General features: G+C 39.6%; 1 protein-coding gene across 3 annotated transcripts in view; it reads right to left on the reverse strand.

The window, feature by feature from the left end:
• Positions 1–15,515, reverse strand: part of LOC118787933 (nuclear factor of activated T-cells, cytoplasmic 3-like) — a 58,221-nt gene that overhangs the window by 17,816 nt on the left and 24,890 nt on the right. For all 3 annotated transcript variants that reach the window (XM_036543706.1, XM_036543709.1, XM_036543707.1), the window contains exons 3-6: positions 13,591–13,753; positions 3,170–3,369; positions 2,502–2,674; positions 1,963–2,103 (exon numbers count right to left, since the gene is read on the reverse strand). In XM_036543706.1, the coding sequence (XP_036399599.1) occupies positions 1,963–2,103; positions 2,502–2,674; positions 3,170–3,369; positions 13,591–13,753 (677 nt within the window). The remainder of the gene's footprint in view (positions 1–1,962; positions 2,104–2,501; positions 2,675–3,169; positions 3,370–13,590; positions 13,754–15,515) is intronic.

The raw sequence follows: 15,515 nt of genomic DNA on the forward strand, positions 1-15,515 counted from the left end.
AGACTCGAGACAAAGGTGTGTTTACATGACCAAGTGCAGATCTATGTGTGAATTCAGATTACTACATCTTTTGTTGGGATTTTTTCTGCATAAGAAGACAGACACAGCATTTCCAAGCTGTAAAATATCTGGGTGGTTCTGCTGCTTCACAGGATGAGTGTCATGCCTTTTTTTCAGAAAATATTAGAGACAAGCATGGGCTGGTTACACAAATGCCTCCTTTACAATGATTCCATTTTTGGGCTTGCCTTTACTTGCATGGATTATTGGGAAACTGGGGAATGACGTCAATCAAATTTGCAGTACCCCAGGGCACAGAAATCTCCAGAATGAAACTGCATCACTTCACAGTGTGTTACTGTACAATGCATAAACACTTGAGATGCACTATGCAAGGTGTGCAACAACATCATAGTCAGCTATATTCATACCAAAATCAGCTCAAAAGTAAAAAAGCAGAAAACTGCTTTGCAGAGAGAACTAGGCAGCAGAAGACACAGCAGATGCCAGATTCACAAGGTGACATCTTGCTGTTTCTTTCAGGAAACATTATTGTGCGCCATACATCTAGTTGTTGTCCTGTCACTAATGATCTATAATACTGTTTGTCTGGCAAGCCTTAAACTCCTTACTTTCAAGAAATGCATGGAAAGGAAATTCTGAGAGCACTTTCAATTATTTTGCTGCTCTCTGCATTTTGCAGCATTTACTTAAAGTATGCTAATAACACTAATATAGTATCAAACCCTATTTTAAAAATAGCAATGAAGCATAATAGATGCATTGTGGCTGCAGTGTGGAACAACCCTTGGGGCATGTGGGAAGCAGGTTCAAATACCAGGTGTTACCTTGCTGCTGTTTCCTAGAGCCATTTTTTCCGCAGCTAAAAAAAACAGCTGTCCAAATCCATCCAAACTGTAGGGTGTTTCATTGCTTCTCATAATCTTATGTCTAAAACCACATAATTTCTTAGCTGTCTTTTACATTGGTCTGGATACTTAGTAAAAGTTGTATACCCTTATTACTGACCTTCTTTGAAAAACAAAAAAAAAAAAAACAGCTGTAAACAAAACTGTAGCCATGGTACTACCTTCAGCAAAAATAGGGGAGCTACACAGATTACCTGAATGCAAGACCTTCATTGGACTGGAGCACCTAGCTTTGAAAAAATGGTGCCGGTATTTCATGTGAAGCAATGTTGACATGGAAAGACCTGCTATTAGTGTTCACATGCCGAAGGCTTAGGTGGTGAAAGCCCTAGGGATCATAATTTGGGATTGTGAGTGTCTTTGTTTTCACATGGGGATTGGCCTGCTCCTCTCTTCCTCATTTTTAAGTGGCAATGGCCTGAGAGTTGACATGGCCAGCATTCCTGTTCCCTGCTTTAGTAAACAGTCCCACATGCAATGTAGACGGGGGATCAGGGTTTTAAATTGTCTTGGTTTAAGGTCAAAAGGCCCACCTCAAAGTTTTGTTATTGGTTAAGATGTGTAAGATGCCAGTGTAATGTGATCGGTTAAATAGAAGGGGCATTGGTGCCTCAGTGGACTACAACTCCAAGTTTAATGTGTTGTTTGGAATCCTTTTATTTTCGTGAAGTCGGCACACTGAGCTTCTCTGCACAGATATGCTCTAGGTTCTGTGGCTGTCTTTTGCTTTACCATAGAGTGATTTTGCCTTACTTTATTAATGTGAGGCAAAATCACCTGTTAATTTTTCTATTTTTTGTGCGTTTTCCTCAACTTTATGCTTTCATTTATGCTTTTTATTTCACTACCTGAAGCCCCTGCTAACCAGGTGCAAAAATACTCTTCTTGACTGGAATTCTCTGAATAAAATTTGGCAAGAACAAGACCATTTGGCAAGTCATCGTCCAGTGAATTATTTGTTTACACCTGAAATAATCTTGCAGTGGTCCGACACACTGTGGATACAGAATGTAAACACTACACAATTTCTTACCAGGCCCCTTCTCCTGGAAGATGACTTTGGATTCAGGTAAAAAGTTGGAGCCTGTGATGACCATCTCTTCCCCTCCACTGATGGAGCAATTATTTAGACTGTACTTTTCAACCTGGGGGAGCTCCTGGGCCGAGCGCTGAGCTGCAATCACGAAAAAAGAGAAAGCAGGTCACACACCAGTTTTGAATATAATATCAGATAAATGTGTATGATGTGAGTGTGAGTGTGATGTGTGGGTTTTGCATGGGTATGGCATAGATGTGGCACATATAAGCCGTGAGTTTAGTACAGTGTATCTTGAGTGTACTATAAGCACGAAATTGGTAAAGCATGGGTGTGAGCCGAGTATAGTATAGGTGTGGCATAGGTGTGGCCTCAGTTATAGTGTGGCTGTGGTATGGGTGAGCCAGCAGCCAAACCTCAGCTATGACTGTAGTACAGCCAGTTTGGTGTGGAATTTGTGTAAGTAGGTGTGTTCTCGCATCTGTGTGAAAACCTGTGGTGGCTGGTGGGGTGGGATGGGGTGAGGGGGCACTCACAGCACTCCACAGGGATAGAGGCGGCCTGCAGGGAGAGGACCTTCCCACCAGGCTGAGGGATATGCACTCGGAACACTATTCGCACCCGGGTGTTCTTCCGCCCGATGTCCGTCTCCCCTTTCCGCAGCTCAATGTCCGAGTTACGCAGCTTCAGGATCCCTGCGCAGTCAATGCTACCAAACACAGGGAGGTCATAGCACCAGGAAAACATGCCCGCTGACTCATGTACACACATGCCACTGTGCTTCTACAGATATCGGTGCTGTTTTATTACACTTACAGGGGACAAATAGCATACAGATCTAATACAATGATCAAATAACTAGATGGCAAAAACAAGAAAGAACTCTGAGACGAAAACAGGAATGGATTTTACATGTGAACCCTGAGGATCCAGAATAAAATAATTTATTTGTGAATATGATTTTGTACTCTACTACTCTTAGTATGCTTAAGTATAACGCAAGTATGTAAATGTATAGATTTGTTCTGTTATGTATTTATATTTTATTCAATTTAATGCATTAAACTCTATTCAATGCTGAGGTCATTGAATATTATACACACAACATAATAAATAATTCTACTTTTGTGCTTGCAAGGTGTCAACAGTGGCATGAGGAAGACTGAAACATGTAATTTTCAAATTACGTAGTTATGACAAGTACCTGGCTGACATATTGTTTTCAGGAAGGAGAGGAATTTCGAGAACCTTTGTACTGGCGATTATGATTTCCTGGCTAGCAGTAGCAACCGTTTTCCCAGTGATTCTGTGCACCTGGTAGAAGGCATGTGGTCTTAGGTAGCGGTCATCAGCAGTTCCAATGAACATCTGTAGATTGACTGGCTTCTCATTGTAGCCTATGAGCTGCAAAAGAAAATATACGTATACACGTATACATAAACACCATACATTCTGACTAGGCATGAGATGATACATTCCCCCCAGAAATAAAGCCGACAGGAAAACAAAAATATAATATGATTTGTTTTCTATTAAATTATATAGCAAACCCCTAGCCATGCCAATAATAATGATATTGACTACCTTGGGTTTCTGTGTCATATCACTTCTATAAAACAGATTCATAATTAGCTGAGCCAAGGTTAACTTAGTTACATAAAGTAAGAAGGGAGACCAAAATTAACAAGTTGTACTGATTACATAAAACCGCCAAGGAATGTTGTACCTAACAATTCCGTTGCTATAGTAACACTCCTAATATTATGTAAATGTTGCTGTCAGGGTTGTTAGCTAGCCGGCAAATGAGCTAGATAACAAGCTGGGTTTTGAGACATCATTTATTTAAATTTGAACATCACATCCTAGAGTTCAATTGCTAGCTTGCAACAATAACTTTAACATAGCCTACTTCTTAAAAGAGATTGTAAATGTTTCCAACTTTGATAACTTAGCTTTTAGTGAAGTGGAATGGAGCAATATATATATGTTTTTCAATGTGCAATGACATTAAAAACATGTACAAAAATTCCATTTACCTGTTGGTAAATACTGTCACAACTGGAACACAAACTGACCGATAGAAACAATGGAACTAATGGAAAGGAACAAACTGTTTTATAAAGCGATTTTTGTCATAGCACTGCTGATGAGAAATAAAATAATCAAAGCAAGTACAAATTTGACATACGTGACATTTTTGGGAAAAAATTACATTCTAGCAGGTTTTAATCTAAGTCACATGTTAATTTGGTTTTGTGGTATGCTCTCAGGGCCACAAAACATTGTCATTTTCTGAGAAATTCAAAATTTCCACTGTATTCATCCACTCCTTTCACTTTGTTTAAAAGTCATGCTGAAATGTGAAATGTTCAAGCAGGCCTGTTCTGGAAAAGCTAATGGAGATGCATCTGGTGCTCTGGACTCCAACCAGGTCAAAGCTAAGGCTCCCCACCCATATCTTTTTCATATTTTCCCATTCATGCATCTTACCAAGGATTCCAAATTTACGCAATCACTTCCAAGACTATCATGTGATCTACAGTCTTTTACAAGAGCTTAGTCTTTCTAAGGGAAATCCAAAACAAACCATTCTAACCAGAGGTTAAAGCCAAAGAGGGGACTCAATTTCAAAATAAAAAACAAACACAGAAACAAAGCAATTAAATCCTTAAGAGACAGAGACATTAATTTATGAAAGACACAGCTTGGCATCTGGACTAAAACAGTGAAAGGATTCCAAAGAACAAAAGTGTTTTCAAAATGAGTCCATGAAAGACCCTACTGATGCCACCCTGCACTGCCAATAATGCTGCAAGGCTTCAAATGTTTGTCAAACACTCACAACCAGTTTATGAAATGTGTAGAAGCAGGCAGTGCAACAGCAGTCTGTCTGTTCACCATGGGCATTGAGGCAGACGTTTCCATGTGCATTCTGAATGTGAATATGCCGGCTAGGAAGGCTAGCAGCTCACCGAAAGGGTTTGCATTTCTGCTGGAGGGAGAGTGGTTTACCACCACCGCAGGAAAAAGAGGACAGAGGCCGCACAGTTCGGCTAGGGTTGGAATGTTGTGCTTGGCCAAGACTGGACCTGCAGGACCTCACCTTTGTCTTTGTTGAGCGGCTACATGATCTGAACAGGGCAGCTCCTTTCACTGGTATCTCAATGACCCACAGAGCTGTAGCCACCACTTAATGGTGACCTTTAGTGTTTTCTCACCATCACAGTGTAAACGTTCTGTACAATGGGTTAGTGAAGGTCAAGTGTGGTTACCTGTAAGCTGGCCATGACCATTGAAGTTATTTCTGGAAGTATGTGCAGCTAATCCAAATGTCAAACTAAATGCTGTTTCATTTGAAAATATTTCTTTTTCCTGAAATGAATTACTGAAACATATAAAGCATTTAACTGAACATTACTTTGCCTTTCCCGTTTTCCTGAACGGCGCGCCATTTCATCTAGACTGAAACAGCGTCGGGAATGTACAAGCTTTAGCGAGTATGACATTTCCAGTAATTCCCAACTTTTTAATATTTTAACAGTAAGCTAGATAGCTAGCTACCTCATGATCTTCATGGCCATTTTAACATATATCTACACAGTGTGACTCTTGACACACTGAAGTCAGAGACAGACCCTGCAATTTTGTTAAAATAACTAGCTAGTAATGCTACTGACTTACTTAGTTACTAACTAATGGTAACGACCCAACTAGAGACGTTCATAAGCTGGCTAATATTACTGCAAACAAGAAACATTTGAGCTTGTGCACTTCATACTTTAAATTGACTGAAAGAAGAGGAAGCTCCTGTGTTCTGCCTGTGTTCGGCTCATGACTCTAGTTTCCCAGCCTGCCCCATCTGCTGCGAAATTCTGCCAATGCTCCCGGGCAGCCCAATGGTTAAGGCACTTGCCCTGTGCGGAAGATGAGCTCTAAGGCCCAGGTTCAATCCCAGCCATGTCATCAGCAATAACAACAATCACATTGGGAAAAGCTCTCCATGAAGCTAGAGTTTGAGGCACAGATACAGGAAACACTGCTTATTTCACTAAACTTATTTTAAATCACTGAACCCTGATTATTCCAGGCTTGGATGTACTTTCTAATAATGGAAAAAACATACACGCACCCTTTTAGCCAGTTTTAAGTAGGTCACACAGTGCAATGATTTGTTCCATTTTTTTGGTGTAGCTAATGAAAGTGACAGTTTTCAAAACAAAGTTCTGCATTATTTGGTGCTAATGAATATGTACATATGGAGCAATGTACTGTAAATTGTTCTTTCATGAGGATTTTAACATGGAAATGGACATGGAAATTGTCAATGTGACACATAACTTCAATACCTAAACTTTGAAACTCAGAGGGATACTGTTTTTAAAACAAAGCCACATCCACTAAAGTGTCCGCAAAAATGGTTTTGTACAAGAGTAGTTTTTAAAGTGACAGCTTGGTGTTTTGCAGCTTTCAAAAAGGGAGGGGGGGAACCTCACTGTAACAGTCACATAGACAAGCACAAATGAATACAGTAGTTACTGCCCTCTACAACCATAAAAACATCAGCCGATTAAATATTGCTCCAGCCTTCAAATTTACCACTGTAAGGCCTACTATTTTCCCGATGTTTATGTGTATGAACTACAATGCAGACATGCAGGATTTCCAGTTTGTTTATGTAGACATTAACATTTTTCTGCACTTGTTTCATCTGGGGGAAAAAGCTATGATACGGAAACATTTTACCTCCAATGAATACCTGCAGATCATGAGATCATTTTCAAATTGTTGGGTAGCAGAATGTTGTTACTTCAGAACAAACTTCTAGTAGCTTTATGAGTTCTCTTCAAGTCTTACAGATTACTTACAGCATTCTTATTGTTTCAAACTGTAATTACTTTTTAAAGGACTTCCAATAGGGGTGTACATTCCCACTGCTTTAAAACAGAATGTTAAGATGATGAACTATGGTCATGTTGGGAGGACACTGAGGAAGAGAAGTTTCCCTAGTAAATAAAACCACCTACAGTATATCACAACGCTGAGGATACAGTCTGATTTGTGAAGGGGGAAAGTGGCTTCTTTTGTGCAAATGACGGATGCAGACAGAGATGTACTGGCAGATCGTCCCCTTGTGCCACTGCTAAATCAGTGCGTCAGAAGGAGCGGGCTGTGTTTTCTCACAGCGACGCGTGTGTCAGACACAGCATATGGTGCGCATTCTGCCCGGTCCACACGCACACGGTCCCGACCCGTACGCCAACTACGACTGCGTCTGCACGCCGCAGGGTGCCAGGAGAGGTCGAATCACACAGTGCGCTCTAACAGGCCAGCTCTACTCACTGACAATACTGTCTACGTGAGCCGACAGCTCAGCTCTCATTAGCAGAGGCACATAACAAATTCATAACTACACACTTACATTTAAATACTTTGTATATCACTTTGAAATGTGTGATTGAAGAAATATGAAGACAAGACAGAAAAACAGCTATTTTTGTTTTTTATTTTCTGAAAATTTCACATCAGAGCTAAATCTAAGTGTGTATTTATTTTGCAGACTCCTGCTTTTGTGCACTGAAAACAGCTCTTTATTTTACAGACAGCCATTATGAGCCAGGGGAACATGAGGTGGTACAAACCAAAGGACATGCTGGCACTACCTTGTAGTTCCACCAACTTTAACATAGTAATGTCACCTTACCAATAATAACAAATGTCAGCTATGTAGTGTCTCCAATTTGCAATAAAAGGTGCGCGCACGCGCACGCGCACACACACACACACACACACACACACACACACACACAAACACCATACATACGTTAAGAGATGTCATGACAATGCTTTCATCCTGCTCAACATTCGTTTGACAACCATCTGGAAATTGTGACTACTACACTTCTACTACCATCTCAAAATCCTCTCAGACCAACTGATAAAAAGGCTTGATGAATATGCAGTTATATTAAACTGGTGACATAAATACAAACCCTGGGCAACAATCTCTTGGCCTTAGGACCAGAATAGTAAACCCAAATTAAAATAAAACCACTGGATTGTATTACATACAAGGATCTAAATAAAGCATGAACATTTTAGTCTGCATCTGTTCGTGCGTTCCTGTTGCGAAAAAAAGCCCAGCAGGCCAAGACTGATTGAACAAATACAGTCCACAAATATTCACAAAATCAAAACAAAATATTAACAAGATTTGACACATCAGTGAGGGCGTTCCCCCCTTCTTCCTAAAGTATAGCACACTGTGTGTGAGACATTACATGTTCGGTGAACTGAAGTAGCACCCTGCTCTCTGACAGAGGATCCTGCAGCTCCACAAAGGGCCCCCTTTGTTTCCCTGTGTTTTCGCCGCGGTTTCCATGGCAAGGGTCAGCGTGTGCGCAAGTAAGACCCGCAGCCTGCAGGCCGAGGACTCAAGGTCAGTGACGGTTCCAGCCTTCGTCATCCCGCGGGGCCGTCACTCTGACATTACCTGAAGCCTGGACACAGGGAACTCTGTTCTCGCACAAGGGGCTCGGTGTGCAACAGGCGACTGTTTATCTGCGGTGTGAGGCTGTGTGTCGCAGGCCTTGCATTTTTCAACCGGTAGTTTGTTTAAACAAGGTCAACACTAAGAGAAACATGGATGACTGGATGCTCCTGCTGTATATGGCTGTGTGATCTGGTTCCGGGTAAAGGCTGTTGTCGTCAGGGACGCTCCGTAAACCACTCTGTGCCTGTGTCATATGTAAGAGAAACAACTCGCTGGTTTTTCTAAATTATGTGCTGAATAAGTGCATATTTTAATCTATTAAGTAAACTCTTTCTGAGTGTCAGGCACACCTCCTTTAATATTACATTAATAGATGTGATTTTATATTATTTTATGGTCATGACTTCAAGTGTAGCTCAAAACTAAAAAAGGCATGTAGATAAGTGAGAGCCTGGAGAAAAGGTAATAATCCATCATACAGTGTCATACATGCTTAATGATTTCCAGTCACTATAAAGGTTCAGTAAAATGTACAGGTGTCAGTGTTGTAAAAACAAAGACAGCAGTCTCAATCTTATCGTGGGAAATATGATCTCACCTCTCAGAAGGCCTAACCTTCTCCTGGAAATCCTAGTAAACAGAAAACCTGAGCTCCTTCACAGCTTTTCAGAGAAATTAAATGCAAACACATGCCACAAGCTAAAAAATATAAACAGACTATTCTACAGTGCATTACCGCTGAGTTTAGTTCTTTCATTTGTTGGACAGTAAAACAGCACAATTATATTTATTATGAATTTTATTTTATCTTGTTAATTCACAGCAACAAGGTTTTCAGACCTTGCATAAGTGAGTGTGTCCATTGATAGAGATGCTTTCTTTTTGTGTCACAGCACACAATTAATCCGATTAAATGCCCACAAGGATACTGCTGCCAGATGGGTTATGGACTTACAAGTCTCCTAGCAACAGGTGTGACGAAATGGTCTGCCCCCTGTAATGTTAACCCAAACCGATGTGCCTGCATGGCTGATGGTGAGTTACAGGTCTCACATGGGGAGTTCACAACATTGAGAATACTGACACAATACTGACATATGGCCTTCACCTGTCACCTCTATAGAGCCTTCAAGATGCTTAAACAGGTGGATTTACAGACAGTTTGTATTATTTGAATACTTTGCATAGGCAAATTCCTCACACCCCACAAACAGAAGTGCTATACACCACACCACTTTTTAAAAGCCATTGCAGATAATCACAAAAGCCACTGCAGATTATCACAATACTATTCTACAGTGTGACTTTACTGGAAATTTTACCCATTCAGATTCACACTTGCCTAAACCACTCTTCACATGAAATAAATCCTACATCTGATCTCCACCCATGTTGCTCTTTCTCTTGACCTACAGTAATAAATTATAATCAGAAAGAAACAGACAAAACCCAGCTTTGCTTTAAGAAGATAAAGATAACTGGAGGAGGTGAAGCTTCAGTAAATTGCAAAAATAATGGCAAGACTACAAAGTGCCCAGTTCAAGACAAAAATAATGCAACTCCATGTTACCAGTAGGGAACCTACACATGTAACAATGAGGCTGATTCTTTCTGAGTTTCATGGTCAAAAACTGTGTTTTTAACTTCACGATCATCACAAAAGTGTCAAAGTCCATACAGTTTCCATCATCACTTTGTGATATTGCATATTTTGCCCACAGAGTAGCTCTTGGATTCAAGAACAGGAAGATATGTGGGCCACGTGATCATTATTCCTTAAAGAAGAAATTACTCTTCACACAAATATTGATGTTTTGACACAGTGATGTCTTAACTACAGTGTTTCTCCAAAAACACAAAGCCAATCTGAGAGACCGTTTTGGGAGAGCATACCAAAGGGGTGCACAGAACAGACCATAAATATTACAGCAAAGCACAGTCTGTGTTTTGTATACAAAAGACATCAGTAAACCAGCAGTGACCTGACTGGGCTGATTAAACCATGTTATGCAATTCTCGTACTTCCGTGATATGGACTCATTACTTGACTATGAATTGTGATTAAACAGTTGCATTGACTAAGAAAAATAATTAGCCTGTACATTAGTTCAGTGGTTATAAAAGTCCACTTTTGCTAACAACAAGAAGGGGAAGAATAAAAGCAGCCAGCTTCACTGTGAGCACTGAACCAAGTTTATATTTTGACAAATAAAATAAGCATCCTCACACATGGTGGGGAGAATATGAAGCAGCAGCTAAAGTAGCTCGTCTTCAGCTACAACTTATTCTAGGATAAATATCAGAACAATTTATTAGATTTAGGAACTCCAATCTGATTCCAAAGAACATAAACCACCAGGAGAGGGAACAATGCTACTACATAACAAGAGAAGAACATTTAAGGATTGAAAAGCAAATAAAATTATGACCATCTTTCAAAAATGTAACAGAAGTGTGTGTTAAATGGTTATTCATACACTATTTGTATTACAGTACTATAAGAAATATTTGTGAGCCTTGCAGTGCAAATGTCATTTAAGAAAATGGATCAAGAAGGCTTTTGCCTTGCTTATAAAATTATTATTTTGATATGAAAGATCTGTAAATGTGTCAATACTTTTTTAAAATTTCATTTAGTATTCTTTATACATCAATACAGAGAAAGTTTGGATGCAATGCAATGAGAGTTTAGATGGATGCAATGAGCTACAGAAATTGCTGTTTGCTAATATTTATAAAGTGATATTAACATCTACAGCTTGCAAGGCACTATTGTAGCTATAACTGGATAGACTAGTCTGTCAGCTAGATCTGTTGGATCTAGTAGAGTGTGGTTGATATACAGCAGGTAAGGGAAACTGATCAAGAGCAAGAAAAATCCACAGATATATAGAATAGATATATAGGATAGAATACAGATATATAGAAATATCCCATAGGACATTTACATATTAGATCATCCAAATCCAGGACCACAAGCCAACAACGTTACTGAGGCAATGCCAATTGAGGGATACAAACCACTGAGGGGGGTATTTGCGTTTTGGGTTAGACAGCAAAAGAAACACAACCAGCAAGGCCAAAGTTCACTGTTTGTATGGTAAACAGAGGCTTTCATGCAGGGATAGCAAGACTCATTTGGAGTATTGTTTACATGCAAGGTATCCTTTTCCTAAGGCTAGCACACTCCAGAAAAATGGACAGCTTTACAAAGGGAAGTACTGCAGTTTTGGCACATGTGAAAGCAGCTGTCACAACCCTGCAAGAAAATTCACATCAAAAACCTTAACCACTACCATGAAAGCCCTTAATGCTTGGGTTGCTTTGTAGATAATAAACTTTTTTTTCATTGACAGAAATCCCGGACACATGTGTTTACTCATACTCACTACCAGCCTTATAATGTAGTGCAAATGCCTGATTTTGCTATCTGCTGTTTTGTTTTTCTCTGCAGTGATTCTTTTTGATAATTGGGCTGAGGTTGTATTAGTACAATTTAGTGAAGGTGTGTGGGTCAAAGGGTCAAAAACAAAATAAAAACAATCACATTGTCACTCCCAACGGCTAGATAACCTTTAAAAAGGTTCAGAGGCGCTACCTCTTAAAAAACAGCACCGGCCACCCTCATTTCTGTTTCACTAGCATATTTAAAGCAATCAAAAATTGTTTTTTATACTGGACCACTTTTTCTTCAGAGCACTCAAGCATTTGAGAACTTCTGTCCACCTCTAATTCATATGGGACCCACTTCTCTCTGGTGTTTTAGTCCTTCCTCTGAATCAACATTCAGTTACTCAACAGCGATTCTACCTTAATTAGGGTTTGCAATGATGCCATGGTGCCATCACCAAACAAAAGGCCAATGTCCCCTCGGTCATTAAAAATTCACTGCCTCACTGCAAGGATCTCCACAGCTCTTCAATATGAGACAAGAGCTGGGCTGTAAACTTACCTGCTAATGTAGCAGTACACCTTGACATACAAGTGCAGCTCATTTACCCTTTGAGAGCATGCTCTACCTCAATGTAGCACCATTTTGTGAGAAACTGTATACAAGCCCTAACTGCTGTGCTGCTAGGGAAGCCACATTCAAGAACACGACAACCTAAGGCAACAAGTTACTCTGTGTTTACAATCTACCTGCTACATTTGTTTACATTTTCAAGAACTTTACATAATCTGTCAGCGTTAAACAGTCTGTTACCTTCATGGAACAAATAAACAGTACATTAAAACAATTGGCTACACATCAGCCTTATTTTTGCAAAGGCTTCCTAGCAACTTTCGTGCTAACTTTATCCATGGGCCCTTTTCAAAACCTCTCTTAGTCCCATGTATAATTAAGCAAATGCAAACAGCACCACACAGTATATTCTTTTATAAATGCTTATTGTTATAAAAATATTCATATTTAAACTATTATTGTTTTGCTTTCTTTATAAAAACATTTGCACATTAATGCAATGTTTCATGTGGACACCTGCTCAAAAAAAATGTTTGTCTATCTATTATCCTGCTGGCATTTTGTCACAAAAAATACAGTAAATGTCTTTTTTTCAAAGAACCTCCTTCTTTTTAGTAGTTGACTGGGAAGAGTACTGTGGTATCCCTGTTAGCTGCTCACAAGTTGTCTGAATTTATTTTATGTCTTGTCTATGCTTATTTTATGCCCTAATGTTGATGGAGCACTGCCTAAACAATGTAACATTTCGCTACATTTTGTGAATATCTTGAAAAATAGTACTAAACAGGATAATACAGTACTTCTGCCATATATATATATTTTTCAACTGTCCCCAGTATTAACAAGCTGTTATTACCAATATTTTCCAATATAAGTCCATCCACAATGGTTTGTTTCTCTGCTCCTCTCCAGACAAGAATGAAATCATGTGCCAATTATGTGACCACAGTAATAGTTACCATGGGGGGAATGGCAAACAACAAGGCCACGTCAAACTCATTCAAGATCTGGAGAGGTCATGTGAGACATTAAACAGCTAAACCAAAAAAGGTCATTTTTAGCACTCTAACCAAGTGAAAGTGGCATACCTAGCATGCTGCATGAAGAGCAAAGAGCTACCTCAGCAAGTTGTTCAGTGTGTGTCCCTTTAACAAGATGCCACGTGTCTCACCTTGACCACAGGATGCCCCCCTGATGCCGCTTTGACCGCCCCTCGACTGCCTTCCGTCTCATAGTGCGCTCTGTGGTGGGCCTTTGGGTGCACCTCGATCTTCAGCTCGTACTGCCCGAACTGGCTGGGCAGGGGCCAGTCCAAAGGAGGCAGGGATGACGTTCTGGGGAAAGACACACAGGAGAGCACTCAGAGCCATGCAGGATGCAGTGCTGGAGTGGGAGCGTGTAAGTGATGCAGCCGTCACCTTCAGAGGGTCATATGTAATAAGAGGTATAAAGCAGGAAAGATTAAACCTCACTACACGTCCATAAAACGATAACTTTGAAAATGCTCTTGTATGAAAATGCTTTCGAACACATTTTGTGAAACAGCTAAGACAATGACAATTGTTAATTCTACCCAGACTACAAAAACATCACACCTTGGCTCGCTTTAAGTTCCAGAATTAACATTCCAAAACATTTTCAGCATAAAAAAAACTCATTTGGGGTGCCCTGGTCAGATGAAATGTTAAATTCAAATGAAGAGAATGTCCTTTTCAACAAACATGCAGAGGACTGACACATTCTGAGGGGGCCCTGTCACTACCTGCACAACACCACCTACTTTCCTCATTTTTTCAGAGCTTTTATTTGTTGAGACCACATTCATATTTGAACAGCTGGGAAAGTACTCTCTCCGCTCTGAGAGACTCCAGCAATTTCAAAGTGAATACATTCTCTTTAGAATGCTCAAAAGGCAAAAAAAATCCAGCCTCTGAATTAGTGTTAATTGTGCCTACACAATACATACCGTTATTTTATACTAGGCTATAGACTATTTTGGGGAAACCACCATTTCCAGTTTATGGCATCCTTTCAACTAGATATCCATTTATATTTACAGGACGATAAACCAACCTTACTCCTAAAGTAGCAATATGCAATTTTAAGTGACCAGACAGAATTGTATCAAGCACTGTAGACTCTTGTGTTGCTCAGTGTCCTTTTAATGACTCTTCTCAGGGTCATATAGCTCCATGTTCTTCAGAGCTTCAGCATGGGTGGAAACAGATGGCATCGCATTGTGATTCACAAGTTAAATAAAAATTTCTCTCACTATAAATGTGACAGGATGGAATTTCCATTCCATACATTCCACAAGTTAATCTAGTTGATGCAACAGCAACAACTTGTGGTGTGAAAAATAGCCGTTGGTTGCGTCCGAGGACTGCAATCGCCTGTAACACTCCATCGCCAGCATACAGCGCATGAGAAGAGATGAACCTAGTGCACAAATGGAGATCACAAACCGGGCGAAAAAGAGGTAAAAAAGCATAAAAAGAAATACTAAAAAAAGAAAAAAACATCTAACTTTCAAATGACCTATTAGAGTACTGAAACAGAACACTAATTTAAAATAGGTTTTGATGTAGCATTCAGAATGTATTTAAACACATAGCATCTTGACTTTAACCTTGAACATATCTCAATTAAATCTTTAAAACAGTATTTGAATCAAATGCTGATTTTAACCATTCATTTATTCCACCTATAAGAATCAAGTGCTTATGAGAATAATGTAATTGAACGCATGGATGTGATTCTTATGGGGAGAAGAGTGTGCCATACAGCATACATACAAGAGAGTGGGAAATAGCTCTGTGATTCACAGCTAATCAACAATGTGATTGTTAAGCAAAACAAACAAAAACAGATCGAGATCAAGCAATGTGTTTTCAGCATAAGCTGCCATTTTTGACAACCTCAGATAAATAAAAGCTACACCTTGTTTGTGAGTATTTTGATTACTTTAAAATGAGAAGAATTTAAGAACATTAATAAGCAGATTTCCTTATCAGTCCCATTTTGTTACTGATTGTATACAGTTATACATTAAGTTATACATTAATTGATATGTGGTCCCAGACTTGATAACAAATG

Source organism: Megalops cyprinoides, chromosome 13, assembly GCF_013368585.1.
Source record: "Megalops cyprinoides isolate fMegCyp1 chromosome 13, fMegCyp1.pri, whole genome shotgun sequence".
Taxonomy (NCBI): Eukaryota; Metazoa; Chordata; class Actinopteri; order Elopiformes; family Megalopidae; genus Megalops; species Megalops cyprinoides.